This window comes from Nannospalax galili, unplaced genomic scaffold, assembly GCF_000622305.1.
Source record: "Nannospalax galili isolate Female #2095 unplaced genomic scaffold, S.galili_v1.0 scaffold302, whole genome shotgun sequence".
NCBI classification, from domain to species: domain Eukaryota; kingdom Metazoa; phylum Chordata; class Mammalia; order Rodentia; family Spalacidae; genus Nannospalax; species Nannospalax galili.
Window position 1 is genome coordinate 1,627,857 of NW_008350120.1, and position 18,714 is coordinate 1,646,570.

An 18,714-nucleotide genomic window follows, 5' to 3' on the forward strand; every position below is an offset into this window, starting at 1 on the left:
ATTTTATTATTTTATTATTTATTATTTTATTTTATTTTAAATGTTTCTTGAATGCTCTGTGAAAGTCATATTAAAGCAATTATCTTGAGGTAGTAGTAACTAACAGTATTATTTTATATGAAAATTTCTCCTTCAAAGCACACGATTAAAAACTGATCATTTGGTCAGGCGTGGTGACACTTGCCTTTAGTCCCAGGACTCAGAAGACAGAGGTAGGTTATCTTTGTAAGAATGAGGCTAGCCTGGTCTATATGGCGAGTGCGAAGCCAGCTGGGGTACAGGAAGACCCTGTCTCAAAAAAACCAAAAACAAGACAACTAAAAACATACCATTTGTATCAACTGCATAGTTAGACATGCTTAATCTGTACAAAATCAAAAAAGCAGCTGGGTATGAGCAAAATGCTTTCTCTCACAATGCAGGAACTGACTTAATTCTCTTTTTGATAACGCTTTCCTATTGATCAACAAAAAGCAAACAAATTTTAACAATATTTTATTTCTTTATTTTTTTTTATGTGTATGTGTGTATTGCCTGCATGTAGGTAAGTGCACCCGTGTTGTGCAGTGCCTGCGGTGGACAAAAGAGACTGTTGAATCCCCTGGAACTGGAGTTATAGACAGTTGTTAGCTGCCATGTAGGTGCTGGGATTTGTCTTCTGTAAGAACAATCAGTGTTCTTATCTGCTGAGCCACCTCTCCAGCCACCCCCCCCAAAAAGCAAAATTTTTAATGTTTATTAAGATATTTGTAATTAGTAAAATGCAAGATTCTGGTACCACTATTCTACTTAATTCTAGATTTTTAAAATGTAATTAGTCTGGGTGTGATGGTACAAACTTGTAATCCCAGTACTTTGGTGACTAATGACAGACAGAAGGGTCACCATGAGTTGGAGGTCACCCTGGACTACACAGCAAGACTGTCTCAAAAAACCAAGATAGACAGATACACAATGGGGGGAGGGGTGGAAAAGAGGAAAAAAAATAATGAAAGAAAAAGTCCCAGCCACTCAAGAGGCTGAGGCGGGAGGACTACAAGTTCAGGGCCTGCCCGGGCAGTTTAGTGAGACCTATCGCAAAAACAAAAATTAAAAGAAGGCCTGGGATATAGCTTAGTGGTAAAGCAGTGAGGTAACATGTACTAAGCCCTAAAGTCAACTGTCAGTACTACTAAATTAAAAAGAAAAAAAAAAAAAGTATTTAATAAAATTTAATTTGCACCTGTCCACTTTTGTCAAATAGCTTATTTAATCAGGAAGAACATTTAGGGCCTGTCTACCAACTTGATTAGCACCCGTTCAGGATTTCCCATATAGGAGCCCATGAGGCGGGGACATGTCAGAGATCACCCACCACCCACCTTGTTTTCTGGTTTTCCTTGTGCAGTAGACGAATAAAGAACGAAGCAGTTATTACTACAGAAGACAATATCCTTTTCTAGCCACCTGGTGTTTTCTCGGGAATCCTGAAAAGCAAAGAGAAATGTATGAGCACCAGCACCAGCTCCTCTGTCCTCTGTCTTCAGAGTGTCAATGTTCCGGTATTTAGCATATGGTAATTTTCTACATAGAAAATAATACATAAACTATACTGTCCAAACCTCACTGCATTTCAAAATGTGTTTCTCATCATGAAGAATTTAATAGTCTGCTGTGGCTATTTGGTTTGAAGCTGAGCACTACAGCTTGCATAAATGGCCCAGGGAGGACTCTGTTCTGATGCAGGAGTCACTGCCAAGGACTCCCTCTGGAGGAAGGAGTGGGTCATAAGAACATAAGGTACCTTGTTCACAAAGGCCAGATCTTTAAAAGACTTCCGCACACCACTTCCAAGAATAACCACTTTGCAGTGACAACACCACTGTGGACGGAGCGCTGCACTTTCGGCAATGCCACGACTGCAGTCCTTATATCCCGAAAGTCCTACAGGTAACCAACTTTTGTTAGTAATTAAAACTGACCAAGGACACAGGTAGTGGAAAGTATTAAACTACGCTGCACCAATCAATTACAACATGGTTTATTGATTCAGTTTAGATTATTCTTTAATAATAAAAATCTTCTAAGCTTTGGCTATAAGGCATCTATTATCTGACACAGGTATAAATAAAGAAAAGTCCATTCTCAAATAGCTGAGAAAAGACTGTCAGCATGAAAGAGTCAAACAAGCAAGTTGTCAAGAGGTACTAATATCCAGTTAAAGTGCAAGCACGTGAGATGACGGGAAATCCCCACGCTTTGATGGCAAGGTGAACTGAAATGTTCCCCTGGAGATAAAAAAGTGTGATTTACGGCATCAGAAAGAAACAAGAGCCAAGCCAAGGTAAACTGCAACTAAGGACTGCGGGGTTAGAAGAGCCAAAGCTCTATACAGAGAGCACAGGTGGGGGTGAGAGCACAAAGCGGCAGGAGAAACTAAGCGTGCAGAGTTCAAAATTCCAACATAGACAACTTTCAACAAAGAGTTAAAAGATGAAAAATGAGAAGCAACCAGATTCTGTTGTAAGGTGAGGACAGAGAAAAGATTATCAGGACACCAGAGAGTAAGGAGTTAGTGAGGAAATGGGGCTGGCACATGAGATGCCAATGCTCCAGGAAGGAAAGCAACATCACAGCAGGCCTAAGGAGGATGGGCTGGCTCTCAGACATGGGGTCTCAGGCATCCCTGTGAACAGAAAGTGCCCCGCAGAGGGGTGGCAAAGGCAAACTGAGGGAGTGATAGCAAAGGTGGAGGAGAACAGGGAAGTACATGTTGTCTACAACCTTGTCTGCACTAACAGCACAGGCAGACTGTGGCATGCAGCTCAGGGATATAAAGAACAGAAGTTGTGGACAGGTCAGCAAATCAAGGCAGAGGGCAGCCTGAACAGAGCTGCATTTGATCTAGCTGCCAGTGTGATGTCATCAGAGCATGGAAAGTCACATCACACCACAGAAAACACCCAACGAAGGTTAACAGCGACTATACAGCAACATATCACCTATTGTTTGTTAAAAATTAAAACAAAATATTGAAAAGAGCAGGCTTAACTTGCAAATCAAGAATGGATTTGGGATTAACAAAAAGCTCACTAGCTCACCATTGCTTGCTGGAGGAAATGGTATGTTAGGCTGCTTCAGCCGGTAAGAGCTCGCTAATCTGGGAGGATGTGCAGATCCTGGTGGAGGCCCACGAAGAAGCAAATGCTGTCGATACTCCAAACCTGGGTTTACTCTGTGGCTACTGACCAAACCCATGGATGGAACATCTGGAGCATTACTAACCTCATAGCTGTTAGGAATTCGAACGTGAAGAAGATCGGAAAACGCAGCCACAACACTGCTAATGTTCTAAAATAAAATGTAAACACTGTGTTACCCACCCAGAAGGCAACAATGAGCCACTGAAGAGAACACACTTAAGATAATGTGACCTCCGTGACACATTTATGCAAGGATGTCACATAAAAAACATAATTTTCATGGACCAATAACAAATGCCTTCATAAATAGAAATCTGTAGGGTTCCAACTAGCACTGGAAATCTCGATACAGTGAACTATTATCTATTTATGTATATGGCGGCTATACAGGACTCAGCCACAAGGAATGAGCTGACCCTCTTCAGGGTCACTTCACAGGGTTTCTCTCCAGCTCTGGCCAGAAATCTGACAAGGTCCAGAGTACACAGATGCAGGCTACTGCTCTGTTCTGAAAACTAAAACACTGTGCCATTATACTTTTGAGTTTGGTCTCCACCAAAATGTCTTTATAAAACTTAAGCGTTTCAAAAACTCATCAGAAAGTCCTTGGTGCTACAGCACCTGCTATGTGAAGGACTTTTACTCTAGGTGACGCTCCTTTGCAGAGGCGAACTCTTACACACTGACGGCTGTGAACAGGCTTCTCTCTCTAGAGTTCTCTGCAGCACATGTTCCTTCACAAGAAAACATGATCGATCTGCCAGCCTCTGTATTTTGCCTTGACAGGCTCAGATCAGCCTCAGGATGAGCAGTACTCAGCAGCCTGGGTCTCAATGGCTCTCCACCCTACCATTATCTCTTAACCTCAATTACCCTGCAATCTGTTTCCCTGTGAGTCATTGGAAGTTATTCCATGTTTTACCTCAGCAGCTGTAGGGTGCAGGGTGATTGCTACAGATATGAGACCCGATCTGGGACCATTTGGGGATGAGCCAAAAGGTGAGGTAAAAAATAAAGTGCCTGGCTCAGATTTGATGTCATTCCTTCTTGATTCTGAACCTTAAAAAGGAGAGAGAGAAAAAAAAGGTGGGGGGTGAAGAAAAGAGTATTCGTGGCTTTTAAGATCAAAACATTTCCAATAGTAACTTGGTAGACTAATTAGAAAGGCTAAAAGCTCTTACTTTTCCCGGCAGTGCTAGGAAGAATTGGAATGATGGGGGATGGCACTGGCTCTGGAGGCTCCTCTTTGACCAACGACAGATCTGGGTACCTTCTCACTTCTACCCCAACCACACTCTCAGGAGAAGATGAGGGGACAAAACTGTCAGGAGTATCGCGATCACCATAGTGATCCTGCATCCTGAAAGAGGAGCACACAAACATCACAATGTGCAATCACTCCACGGGGGCTCCCTGCACCAGCGCCACAAGTACCAAAGCAAGGAAATTTTTGTCTCAGTCAAGGCTCAAGTTTACCAGGGTGAGCACTGAACATTGCCATGGATCTTCCATCTCCCATTTCTCCTGCTCATGCTGAAGGAGACCTGAGAAAGGCTGCCAGGCAGACATCTATGCTACCTCTCTCTCTCTCTCCATATATATACACACATATATATACACACACACATATATATCGCTATAAATATTTATATATATATAACTATAACCCAAGCAAGCTCATTTCTTTCCACAGGTATGGGAAGAGCTGTAGTCTCCTCTACTGGGATACACAGTTCAGCACCCCTGGCAGTTAGGTAAAAGAAAAAGGAGACCTGGATTCCAAACCTGGAAAAGTTCAAAGTTCTCTCAATAAGAAACTTTTAGATTAAATGGATGTCTCATCAAATAGAGGTTCAATAGGTTTTCCAAGGAAGAGATACAAATTTGGAAGAAGCACGTTCAGATTCTAACTAGCTGGGCAGTGATTCCCTACTCAGGGAAGCTGACTCTCCATAGTAAGATTGGGGGCAAAAGAACTAATACAAAATGGTGATCAGCTCTCTCTACAGCTCAGAACCATCTTGTCAACAATACCACTCATATCTATGACTGCTAATCTTCATTTTAGACATCTACAAATGTCAGTAAATCACAAAATAGCTTTGAAGTACTCCGCACGGAGGCTTTCAGTTACCTTAATGATCTATTTGACTATCATTGTGTGTGCTGCTTAAATTATGTAAGATTTTAAAATGCACAAATGAATTGTACTTTAATAGGAACAATGCCCTATATATTTAAGAGCATTGCCAAATTTTATACCTCAAGTGTTTTTATATTCTATTCCTAGACACATTATGCTAAATATATTTTTAAAAATAACTTTTTTTTAAAAAGAAAGGAACCGCTACCTTAATTCCTCATGGTTATTATGAGGTGGTGTTGGAAGTGACGCTGGAACATCCACTGTCTTTGGGCCTTGAGCAATAGCTCTAGCCAGTAAGTCTTCTTGAGGCCTGAAAGGCAGCTGAAAGGACTTCGGTCCTAAAGTTCTGGTAACTGCAAAACCAAACAGAACCAGAATGCGGGGGTCAGCTGATACACAGGTGGGACTTGGTGCTGCAGTTCTTTGACATTCTGCCACACACACAAAGAGAACCGGAGTGTGCTGCTCAGCTGATACACAGGTGGGACTTGGCAATTTCTCCACACTTCACCACACACACTCATTCAAAGGCAGAGTCAGAGGTGCGAGAGTTGAATGCTGCTATCGTACCTTCATGGTTCACCAACACAGCTTTTCCAGCAAGTTCTTCAGTTGTTGCGAAACCATTTGCCATCTTCTGGCAAGCCATGGGAGGTGGTGTAGGAGGAAGAGAGGCAGGGGGTGTTGGAGGATTACTTAAATTATTCTGCTGCAGGAGACCAAAAAATTTTAAATTATATGCTACTGAGCAAATATGCAGTGACCCTGCTTAAAACCTAACTCTGTGACTCTTTAGCACATAGCAGTGAGGCCAACAAGGAACCGTGGAGACGCACCCTCTACTTCCAAATGCACAAGAGCAAAAACACACCCAGAGCCTTAGGACTCGACGTATTACCCATCTGCTTACTTGGCCCAGCTGGAGCACTTAGCTTTAAAAGGATGAAGTCAATTTCTACTATGTCTGACTTATTTTATGCAATTCTTTTTAAGCTTCATGATTCTAACAACTAATGAAAAAGCAACTTTAAAATTGAATCAGTAAGTTGAGAAAGGTTAAGTATTCCTTTGCTTAATTTCTACTAAGATACGTCCTACTTCTACGAGCATGCAGAATCTGTAGTCTTTAACCTATAACTACAGTCTGTTTCTCAGCTACGGAAACCTGGAGTGTCCAAGATCTCTAAAATGAGCAAAGAGAGAAAACATTACTGAAGGTACCAAATGTACCAGCAGACACAGCTCCTTTTCACACATCTTTCTCGGCCTTACGTGTCACTAATTTGTCAGTATGGCTTAGTCTCTCAAGGAATGTTGGTGCACACCTATGATAATTATACCATAGAGATGAAGTACAAGGTGAAACTAAAAGTCTTGCAGAGGTACAGGGTTTCATGAAGATGGTAAGGAAATGCCAAAGGGCAGTGTCACTGAGGGTTTCTAAATGAGGAACGAGCCGCAGAGCAGAAGGGAGCACAGAGACAATAACCAAAAGTTAGAGACGAGCCGCCAGGAGAGCTAAGTCTCAAATACTTCTCAAAATAATTTTTTCGTTAAGTCAGATATGAAGTGGTTGTATGATGCTGTCATAAAAATACTATTAACCTGATTCAGCTTCATGTTATTTTAGTAACCTAGAAATTAGTGCATAATTTCAATTAGCATCTAAATTATTAGATTTAAAGCTCAAACTTCCTTTTTCAAGGTTAAAAAACAAATCTAACCCACACTTTTTGTTCCCACTGTTTACTGTCAATTTGAATTCATTTTAAGAGTTAACAAAGGCTACAAGGAAAAACGCATTTCCTTTACCATGGGAAGCTAGGATGGGTATGTTCCACTGTTTGGATTCTTATCTCTAGAAGACTTCAAACATACATGTTTGAAACACAAACCAGGGAAAATTTTAACCTTTCAGCTGAACCTAAGTTTCAGTGAAACTTGGAAGATTACATGCAAAATAGATGCAAAAGTAAGCCACATTCCCCAGTTGTGGGGAGATCTCCAAACAAGAAGCAAGGTAGCACCCTGTCTAAGAAACATACCTTGTAGATCAACTGAGAATAGTAGTCTGAAACCCCTTCAAGGGTGGCACTGCCAAAAGTTCCTAGAAGTCGGTTCCCACTATTAAATTGGCCACTGCCATAAGGAAGAAAGTGCGCAAAGTTCACTCCAATGATGGGTTCCATTAGAGGGAGCAGAGAGAGCTGCTATTAAAAAACACATTTAAAAGTAATGCACATGATTAACAAACATGGAAGTGTTTCCTGGCTTCCTAAGACCTGAAGTCAAATAAGGCTTGTGAAAAATAAGACTTAAAAATTTCCAAGATTCAAAATGCTGGAAACTACAGAATCTCTGGGATGTTCTTTTCAAAATGATTTTTTTTTTTTTCCCATCTGCCCTAGAGAGATGCCACCATGTGTCTCACCAAAAAAATACGCTTCTTATCTTTGCTCAGAAGCATCAGCGTAAGAACTGAGGCTAGGCACTATCAATGGGCATGGAGGGCCACGCCCCACTGTTGTAATAACCACAGAGACTAAAAGGAGTTTAAATGAAGTCCATGGCCATATTTCTTTGGCTCCTGAGTCACAAGAAATGGGGATACAGTGCTCCCTGGTGTTGAGACTGCTCCTTCTGAATATGCATAAATCTTGACCATCACCTACCAATCCATCTACTACAATGTACATTTCAGGTGCCAATAAAGTGTGGGTTTGCTGGCAAATGGAATCCTATTAGTTCCTTGTCCAGGTGTCCTTTACCCTGCAGCTCTCTATTTGAATTAATGCACAGGGCTGAGAAGGCACTTGCTTTCTCCCCTCCTGGAAGTGGCAAAGGGCTGTTCTGACAGCTCACCTGTTTCAAGTGGGTGAAGGAGTCGGAGCTGGAGTGCACAGCCTGCTTCTCCTCTTCATCCTTTTTCCTTTTCTTTGAGCGAGGTGCTGCTTTCTCCCCCGTCCTCTGAGTCCGTTTGCTTCGCTGTTTCTTGGTTTCACTTCCTCCATCTGTTTTTGGCAACTGGCTGTTGCCACATCCAAAACCACCTTGCATTTGAGCCCCCAAAGTTTGCTAATGTAATTGGAAAGGTTAAGAAGTAAGTAACTACCTACACGTTTGATTCTTAGTTCATTCTAGACCAGTTCCACCTTGTGATTCGAATTTCTACCAGTGGCATCGAATGTTAAGGAAGGAAATAAAACAGTGGGGTTAGATGTCCTAATCATTTCCCTGCTCCTCCTCGAGCCCCTGCTCTCAGTATAGTTTGAAATATGAAAACCTGTCAGTTCCAAACTGTGAGGAAAATGTAGAACAACTAAGTATTAGAATGAAGTATAGCTCCTCACATTGCACATACCATCCACTTCTGGGTCAGGGAGGCCCCAGGCCAGAGGCTGGGCAGCCTCTGTACAGTGGCCTTAGTGATTTGTTTTTCATTCCTCATAGCAACTAGAACTAGTGAAATCTGAGCTCTGTAACTCATGGGTTCCAAGAAAACTTTAAAGGCCACGCATCTGAGGTGAGGGAACAGCTAACACTAGAGAGCAGTTAAGATGCTAACTAGCCCCTCTAACTAGCTCTAAATCCTACATTTGAATGAAAAAAATAATGGCTACATGCTTAAAGTCAAGGGGACAGAACACAAATGACAGCAAATAAGCCTTTCTTTTCCTTTTGTCTTCATGGTCAAGAAGAATAAGAGTAAGGCAGGCCTTGGAAGGGTTTGACCTAAACCTGGAGGTGCCAGTACCAAAGCACAGCAATCATTTTCAGGTTCTTATTTCTGAAATTACTATGAGTAGTTTGCTACAGACAACCAAAGCTGCTGAACATGGTGCAATCAGTGCTGCGTTTAGTGTTTGAATGTATGGGAAAGGAGAGCTCCCACTTATGTTGTAAGTAACTTAGTACATGATGCAAAAATTGTAGATAAAGGGAAACAGGGTAATGGCTCTGGTCTGGGAGCCACGTAGCCTGCCTAGGCTGCTCAGTCTTAGCCTTCACTGCAAGAGCAGCCAGGAAGTTTTTTTTTTTCCTCTTATTTTTTTTTCTTTTATGTATATGAGTGTTTTGCCTGATCGTGTGTATAAGTGCACCATGTACATGCAGTACCCACAGAGGCCAGAAGAGTGTGTTGGATCCCCTGAGACTGGTGTTATGGGTGGTTATCAGCCACTCTATGAGGCTGGGAATCGAACCCGGGTCTTTTGCAAGAACAGCCAGTGCTCTTAACCGCTGAGCCATCTCTCCAGCCCCAGCCAGACAATTCTTACAAACAAATTGGCTATGGGCTGATAAAACTTTTTAAATTCTCGGAAAAAATCTAAATATCATTTAATTTTCATTTGTGGCAAACTATTACTCTTCCTTTAGATTTTTTTCAAACATTAAAAAAAAAACAAAAAAAAAACCACTCTTAGCTCATACAGGGAGGAGACAAAAGTAGGTTTACACTGCCAACCCCTCCCCTGCTTCTCCAAGGGCAGTCACCACAGCAGTACAGCAGCCCTTGGGACTAATTAGAAACGCAGAGTCTCTGGCCCAACCCTATTCAAATGGCAGAAACAATGTATAAGCAGACCTCTGGCATTTGCACAATCTCAATACGCTAGAAGCACCTGGGGATCTTGCTGAATGACCCATTCTGATTTAATAGGACACTATGGGCCAAAGATTGTGTAAGTTCTAAAACCATCTCGGGCCATATGGATGCTGCTTCTCCTCAAGGACTGCACTTTCAGTAGCAAAGGCTGAAGAATTCTGTCATTGGCTTTTAAGAGACTTAATACGGCAACTGCATACTAAGTATGTATGAGTCAGCTACTTTAAAAACTTTACTTCACAATTATCCTAAAAACAGATATAACTATATCTTAAATATTAATTATGGAAGAGCACAAAAGATTTTTATTTATTATTTTATTTTATGTGTATGAGTGTATTGCCTGCATGTATGAAAGTGTACCATGTGCATGCAATGCCCACAGAGGCCAGAGAGGGTGTCGGATCCCCTGCAACCAGTGTTATGGATGGTTGTTAGCTACCATGTGGGTTCTGGGAATCGAACTTGGAACCTCTGGAGGAACAGCAAGTGTTCTTAACCACTGAGCCATCTCTCCAGCTCTGCACAAAAGATTTTCTTTAAATATCTCACCAAAATGAAAGGTAATATTTAGATACATCTTTAATTCATGCGTGGGGGGGGTGGTGGTGTATGGGTATGTATGCCTTTGCACATGGAGGCCAGAAGAGGGCACCAGATTCCTCAAGGCTGGAGTTATAGGCATTTACGGAAGGCCTGACTTGTTTTGTGGGTGCTGGGATCGGAATTCCAGTCCTGATGATTACACAGCAACTTCCACTAACTAGTGAGCCATCTTCCCAATTCTCTTTTAAAAAAATTGATACATTTATTATTTTTGTGTTTTAAGTCAAGATTCTACTATGTTGCTCAGGCTGGCCTTCAAACTGCAGCAATCGTCCTTCCTCAGCCTCCTGTAAGTGCTGAGGTTACAAGCAGGCACCACTGTGCACAGCTTCACCACAACTGCTTCAAATCACAAGGGCTTACATCTCACACTCATTCCGTTATGCTAGTGTCTGTTTTTCATATGTGACACATGCCACTCCCTGTACCACTAAACATTCCTACCCAGCACAGAAGTGCTGACAGAGCAGTGCACATCCTTTGCACACCCTCGTGAGTACTGTCACAGTAAGTGCTACGTGAACATGCAGCATCCACACCCCCGGAGACTGACCAAGTTCAGGAAGCCATCTGGAAACGATTCCAGAACCGAGTTTTACAACAGAAAAAGACTCCAGCCAGACAGAGAAAAGAAGGGAGAGCAGCACAGGAAGCGCAGGTGGGAGAGGCACAGACCTTTGGGGAAGAAGCCACTCGGTATTCCTAGAGGCATGAGATGCCTGGGAGAAGGTGGCCAGGGACTGGGCCGGGATGGTGTATTTACTGGTGACTAAAATGAGACGAAAAGCAGGACCAGAAGGTGCACTGTGTGCACACATGAAACCCTCAAAGAATCACAGGAAAAAATTAAAAAGGAAAGCACAAGCACAGGACGCACTGTATGCATGGATGGACTCTTCAAAGAATGAAGAAAAAAAATTTAAAGTACAACCACACAACTGACAAAAATTACATCTGCCGAGTCAATGCTCAGTCTCTACTAAATGGTCAAAGAGAACGGAGAGAAAAAAGAGTACTGCCCACACTAGCAAATGCAGTTTTGGACAAAACACACTATTCTATTTCAATTAAAAGGTGAAAGTGATAAAACTCCAAGCTGAGAGTACCCTAGGGAGAGTACCCTAGCTAGGGAAAGCTGTAGAACACAGTAACCATGATCTCTGCTTTAGGAAAGAGACAGCTGCAGAAGCTGTGAGACAGACCCATTCCCAGGGCTCAGAAACTCCAGCTTCTGAAGCATCTTCATGAAGTTCACTGAGCTAAGAAAGAGGGGAGAGGGCGCCTATAAAGGTGTACTTAAAATTGAATACTTCATACAAATGAAAAGCAAAGCAAATCCAATGTTAACACTTAAAATGGGTGGAACAGTTAATATGTAGAAAACTACAAAGATGAAATAAATCTACCTTTATGATTGTATTTGCATAACATTATTAATATGACCCAATGGTTTCCCAATAAGTGTTCTCCAGGATGCTAACAGAGCTACTTTCTAAACTCAAAGAGGCTAATGGAAATTATGCACTTACAGGTCCACACTTGCTTCCTTGGCTTTAGTGCAGCTCAGCTGTGATACCCAGCTCAAAGGCATGTGCTATCAATTACAGTATTTCACTGGTTTTAATACAAAAGCAAATTATTTATATATTTTGTGGATGTATGTAAAAACATGGGCTCCGTGGACATAGATACAAAATAAAAAATGAATGATTCTTTAGAGTAAGAAGTGGTACTAATCTATTATGAGTCTCGTTTAAAACAAAGGTGGGCTGTAGTCCTCACGACACTTACCAACCCTTCCGCCGGGTTCTGCTTCTCAAGCAGTTTACTATCCTTTGCAGAGCTGTCGTCTGAAGAGAAAGTGCCCTCAGGTCTCTGATTTACAACGGAAGAGGCCTTCTTATTTTTCAATAGGTGTTTCAGCAGCTCGTTCCCTGTATCTACTTTGGTGACGGGAGCTCCTGCAGGACGGGGAGGACTCTGGGCCAAGGAGATGGGACCACCCAGAGAACCTTCTACCTTATTACCAGTTTTTTCTTCCAAGTTGGTTTCCTCCTGACCTGGGGGTGGCTCTGGCTCAGCCTTTTCCAGTTTTATCTCTTCATTTTTGGCAGTGGCTTCCATGGAGGGCTGATCTGCCTCTGAATTAGCATGCGTCTGTTGATTTGGGGTTTCTTCTGTGGATTCAGTGATGGGAAGTTTGTTTTCTAATTCTGCATATAGTTGGTCTTCTGCCATACTGGGAGCTGATGGGCCCAGCGGCTCCACTGCCTCTTGCTCCCCTTGCTGAGGAAGCTCATTGGCCATGTTCACTGTAGGAGTGGAGGTAGTTTCTGAGGCCCCTGGAGTGAGGGGTGCAGTCACGTCTGAGTGGGGGGTTGACGGTGCTCTGGTGGGTTCCGCATCCTCATCTTTTTTCTTTTTCCTCGTTCTTCTCTTTCTCCCCCTTTCTTCTGGGATTACATCAGAGTACAGCTGAATGAGGGACTGGCCCGATCCTGGACAATCCTGTCCATGGGTTACAGCAGGCTCTTGGCCACATGGGAGACTGCCATTTGCTACAGGTGTTCCTGGTAAGACAGGGGCAAATGGAGGCCTCAGTGAGGACTGCTGGAAGCCGGTCCCAGAAAGACTTCCAGGCCCTTGCTTAACAGAATGGAAGCTTGGGCTTCCACCAGGAGCAGATGGTGAGTTTGGAACAAAGGAGGGCGGTCCAATCTGCCTTCGCTCACTGGTTTGCATGAAAGTTTGGGTGGGGGGTGAATGAACAGACCCTTGGACATTCTGCTGCTGTAAAACTGACCCCATTTGCTGCTGGTGTTGTGGAGACTGCTGAAGGGCTCTTGGGGGTTGCAAATAGTCACAAGGTCTGTCAGAACCATAGAAAGGAATCTGGGACACCGGTGTCCTATTGCCTAGCTCAGAGCCCATCAGCCCATGCTGCTCCATTTCCATCCTCTGCTGCAAAATTCTCTGTCTGTCTACCTCTTGCATTAGTTGAATTCGTTGTCTTTCCTGCTGTTCACGCAAGCGTTCCTTCCGCTCCCGCTCTTGAAAACTTTCACTAAAAGGGTTGTTGTCATCAAATTCTACTCGTGGTGGTGGTCCACTCTGTGGGTTTGCACTTGACCCTGGCGCTGAGGCTGGTGTACAAGTTTTTATAGGTAGCTGGGTAATTGGGGGCTGAATCCGGGGAGGATTAAGGGGAAGGTGAGCAGGAGCACTATTAGGTTGCCATCCAGGTAAACTGGGCATTCTAGCAGGGCTAGTATGGCCAGAGATAACAGCTGTGTGCTGCTGATGTTGCAGCTGCTGCGGTCCCATGGGGAAGCCAGGCTGACTCATGGTGGGTGGAGTGGCACCTGGAACCAGAGGTGGCTGGGGCTGAACACCTTGCATGAGGATGGGAGGGGGCAAGGCACGCTGCTGCTGCTGCTGCTGCTGCTGTTGCTGCTGCTGCTGCTGTTTGATCCGATAATCTTCAATCAGCTCAGCATGCTCTTTCTGTTGTTTACGAATCTGGAACAATAAAAGAAATTGTTACTCATGTATCCACAAGATAGGTCCCAAACTAAAACACTGATGATCTAAGTTTGACTCCTGGGACCCACATGGTAGAGACAGCAAGGGACTCCCACAACTTGTGGCACGTGTGCTTGGGAGTTACATGTATATGTGCATGTGTGCACACAGACAAATACACATGCTTAAAAGTTTTCTAAATAGTTATCTGAAAGTTCTTTACATATTAAATATCTATGAACATTCCAAAGTTATTTTGTGAAGTATTAAAGTCATATTCCATTTAAACTAAAACATATCTAATAGCCAAATAAAACAGAAGACATAGGTACACAGGAAGAGTTATGGTGCCACGGAAGTTATATTAATACACACGGTTAGAATAACTGACATTTAGCTAAAATTTTAACCATTTAATAAGATTCCATTTCCTAAATACACAAAATTGTACATTTTAAAATATTAGTACATAAGCCATCCTCCCTTAAAGAGAATGACAAGACTCAAATGATAACTTCTGAATCTTGTCTAAGCTTAGAGGTAATATTTTAAAGTTTCTAACTAGACTCAATAGAATGATAAATGTCAGTTCATGGACTTAAAACACATTTGCATGGTGTACCATACAATAGGAAAAAATATCAATTGAAATTAACATCTTATCTGAGGGACTGCTCTCATTTAGAAAGCTAGGAAAAAAAGATGCAAAATGATGTATGCATCTAGAAAATCATTCAAACGTGAGCCAGGCGTGGTGGTGCACGCCTTTACCAAGCACTTGGGAGGCAGAGGCAGGCAGATCTCTGTGAGATTGAGGCCAATCTGGTCTATATAGTGAGTTCCAGATCATCTGGGACTACAGGGAAACCCTGTTTCAAAAAGGACAAAAAGAGTGCTGGGCGTGGTGGCGCACGCCTTTAATCCCAGCACTCTGGAGGCAGGGGCAGGCGGATCTCTGTGAGTTCAAGACCAGCCTGGTCTACATAGTGACCTCCAGGACAGCTGGGGCTACTCCCTGTCTCAAAAAGAAAAAAGAAAAACCATTCAATGATTTGATAAATTTCATATTAACATATTCAATCCTGTTAATTAATAGTAATTGAACTTACTTTTTGAATTTCCCAGGAGAGCTAGAAAATATTCTACAAATTAAGGGTGTTTGGTCTTTTCTCCAGTAGTGTGTAACCCCTACCTTTCTTATTAATGTTTAGCATTTGTTTAAATTAATTGTGTATATGTGTGGGTACACAACATTATACAGCATGTGTGTGGAGGTCAGAGGACAACTTGGAGTAGTTCTTGCCTTCCACTATGTGAATTCTGGGGAATGAACTCGGGCCATTGGGCTTGGCAGCAAACACTTCACCTGCCGTGCCACCCTGCTGCCAACTCCTACCTGTTTTTTGTCTTTTCTAACCAGTTTACTAGTCAGAACTGAGGAATTACACGAGACCGATAACCAGAGGCAATGAGATATACACAAAGCACACAGGACAACATCCCAAACATACAGAGTGTTCATTCATGTCTTTTCTCTGACATTTAAAAAACACATTACTTCTGCTTATTTCATGTGTACACACGGGTAGAGGTCAGAAGCCAACTTTCAGAGTTGGTTCTTTCCTTACACCATCTGTGTTCAAGGGATCAAACTCAGGTTGCTAGACTCGGTGGCACAGGCTTTTACTTCAGCAGCTGAGCCATCCTATTGATCCACCTCTACTATTTCTACTTCTACAGATACCACTATTGCTAGGGACACAGCCCAGTGGTAGGTGCTAGCCTAGACTCCCCAGAGAAATAGGCATGCCTGCTGGGGATTATCTGGATTGTTTATAGAGGTGAGAAAATCCATCTTAATTGTGTGCTGGACTATTTCCTGGGCAGAGGATCCTGGTCAGGATAAAATAGACATTTGATGATTTCTGATTACTAACTGGAGAGGCAATGTGATCAGCTCCCTCAAGCTTCTGTTGTTAGGACTTTCCCACAATAATGGGTTTGTAATCTAGAACTGCGAGCCAAACTAGACACTCCCTCAAATGCTTGTCACATTATTATGTCATGGCAACATGAGAGGAAACTAAGACATGCGGTGAGTGCAAAGCTTTAGGCTCAATCCCCAGCACGCACACGTAACATATGCACATACACACACGAATTCTATTAACTAGTTTTCTTATTGCAATTACAGTGGATTATAGACAACTATGTAGTAGTGATGTGCACATCCCATTTTCCAAGTAAAGTGTTGTATTAACTCCTAAATAAGATTTTATCAATTGATTTGAAGAAACTAAGCTTTCATCAAAATCACACTGCTTCTACTCAGCAGAACACTCTTGAGATACAACATACCAAAGGCAGAAAAACTACTAAAAATACATTATAAGAGTATCTATTTTAAAAGACTATTTACCAGCAATGAAGACCGGCCCAGAAAAGGATTTTAAAGAGAAAAGAAGTTCTGTTGGAGACCTCTGTTATGCAAAGTAGAAGTCCCTTCACGACTGGACAGCTCATGCAGCTCGGGATCATGTGCTGAGGGCTCCTTTCATAGCAGGGTGTCTTCCTGGCATCTTTCCTGTCTCTCCTTTTGAAGTGTCTGCCACAAATGCCATAACATAAACATGGCCTTTGGCTCTGAAAGGTACCATGCCTTCCTGTAATTTCTCCAGGCAGACAGCAGTCTGGCAGAAACCCACTTCCATATATAAATAGAATGCCTCACAAAGCATCTAATAGCCAAAGCTTTTACCACTACCCCCATGGTACAAGTATCCTAGTTTTCTCTTAATACACAGAGAGCTAGGTCGCAGAAAGCTGTGACACAGAGATCTGGGTCGCAGAAAGCTGTGACACAGAGAGCTGGGTTGCAGAGCTGCTGAATTACTGAGAGCAGAGACACTTAAAAAAGCTGTAACACAGACTAAGCCAAGTCTTGAGTTCTGTGCCTTACTATCGGCGACCTAGCCTCTCCGGGGGGCAGCACTCCCTCGTGACCGACTTACAGACATCCTAGCTTTCGCTGTCCTCATACTTCTCCCGTGAGGCCCAGGTGGCCAGTGGACCTCGCATCCTGAGGAAGAGTACACGGGTGGAATAGGGACAGGATTTCGGCAGGACAACGCTCCTGCAGCAGAGAAGCTTCCAGAGACACGGGACCCGAGCCGCCGGGAAAAGCCTGCGGGGCACCCGCCGCGGCGGCCAGAGACGCCTGTGGCCAGACCCGCCAGCGACTAGCCAGGTGTGGTGGGGACCCCGAGATCCAGGGGCCCAGAGCGACCCTGAGATACCCGTGCATACCACACCTGAGGCCCATAGAGACAGAGAGAAGCCCGCGGGACCAGACCAGCTTTCCTCCAGACGCCCGGCGGGGGAGTGCCATTCTGGGAGTGCGCCCAGAGAGAGCGTGCACCCCATAAAGTTCTATGATAGTCCTAATTTGTTAAACAATAGGAATGTCATAATCACTATGTTGAATGTTATTTTGGTAGCTGTGGCCTGAGGTAGGACAGCTGAGGCCAAGCCCATAACAATAGCTAGCTAGCTATGAACAGGTAAGCCACCCAGCCAGGCTAAATTTACCAGCTGAAGTGTCAAATGGCAGTAAGACCAATTCCTTCAAGCATAGACAAGATTGATTAATCAGACAGGCCAGAGGGTGCACCTGCAGGGTTCACGACACGGGGAGCATTGCTACTTCTACTGAACCAATCTACTCTGAAGCTCCTGTCTCTTTCTAGGATGAATATTTGGGGTTCTTTATAACTTTACCTTAAAAATTATTAATAGCAACGGTAAAACTGAAGTTCTGATATACAATTCTATGAACTTTAGCATACACAGAAATTATTGCCATCACACAAAAATTCAATAAAAAAATTTACAAAAGGAAAAGAAAGAAATTATAGCCATTATCATAATAACCAGAAGTGTTCCATTACACAGAAAACTTCACGCCTCCTCTTCATAACCAAACCCTCTGCCTGTCTTCCCTAACCCTTGGTCTCTATTGTTCACCTTTATAATTTCAGCTGGGACTACAGGTGCCCAGACCATTCTAGTTTTTTCTTTTTTTTTTTTTTTTCCTAAAATATTTTATTCATTATTTTTATTTTATGTGTATGAGTATACTGCCTGCATGTAGGTAAGTACACCTGTGTCATGTAATGCCCGTGGAGGACAGAAAGGTTGTTGGATTCCCCTGGAACTGGAGTTACGGACAGTTGTTAGCTGCCATGTGGGTGCTGGGAATCGAACCTGGGTCTTCTACAAGAACAACCAGTGTTCTTAACCACTGAGCCATCTCTCCAGCCCCCATTCTAGTTTTTTCATGATTATGAATAAAGCTGCTATAAACATTTATGTCTAAGGTTCTGTAGCTAAATAATTATGAGTGGGTTCTGAACTCATTTTGAACAATTTAAACTTTTTTAAAATTCAAAGAAAAAAAATGTTTCTTGGCTTTGAAACAGGGTCTCCATGTAGCCCCAGCTGGCAGTGAACTCACAGAGATCCACCTGCCTCTGCGTCCGAAGTCCTCAGAACAGCAAAATGGTTGCCTGTTTGGGGAATGTATCCTTTATACAAGATATACAGTGTTTTGTTGCCGTTTTGTTTTTTTCACTTTTTGTTGATGTTTTAAAGAC

General features: G+C 42.9%; 1 protein-coding gene across 17 annotated transcripts in view; it reads right to left on the reverse strand.

Annotated features, from left to right (window-relative positions):
- Window positions 1-18,714, reverse strand: part of Kmt2c (lysine methyltransferase 2C) — a 297,069-nt gene that overhangs the window by 15,530 nt on the left and 262,825 nt on the right. For 10 of the 17 annotated variants that reach the window (XM_029570484.1, XM_029570489.1, XM_029570488.1 and 7 more), the window contains 10 exons: window positions 12,332-14,059; window positions 8,191-8,403; window positions 7,374-7,538; window positions 5,899-6,037; window positions 5,534-5,681; window positions 4,364-4,542; window positions 4,105-4,241; window positions 3,081-3,330; window positions 1,784-1,923; window positions 1,362-1,466 (listed from right to left, as the gene is read on the reverse strand). In XM_029570484.1, coding sequence (XP_029426344.1) covers window positions 1,362-1,466; window positions 1,784-1,923; window positions 3,081-3,330; window positions 4,105-4,241; window positions 4,364-4,542; window positions 5,534-5,681; window positions 5,899-6,037; window positions 7,374-7,538; window positions 8,191-8,403; window positions 12,332-14,059 — 3,204 coding nt within the window. The remainder of the gene's footprint in view (window positions 1-1,361; window positions 1,467-1,783; window positions 1,924-3,080; window positions 3,331-4,104; window positions 4,242-4,363; window positions 4,543-5,533; window positions 5,682-5,898; window positions 6,038-7,373; window positions 7,539-8,190; window positions 8,404-12,331; window positions 14,060-18,714) is intronic. The other 7 variants (XM_029570494.1, XM_029570491.1, XM_029570490.1 and 4 more) reach the window with 4 other exon arrangements.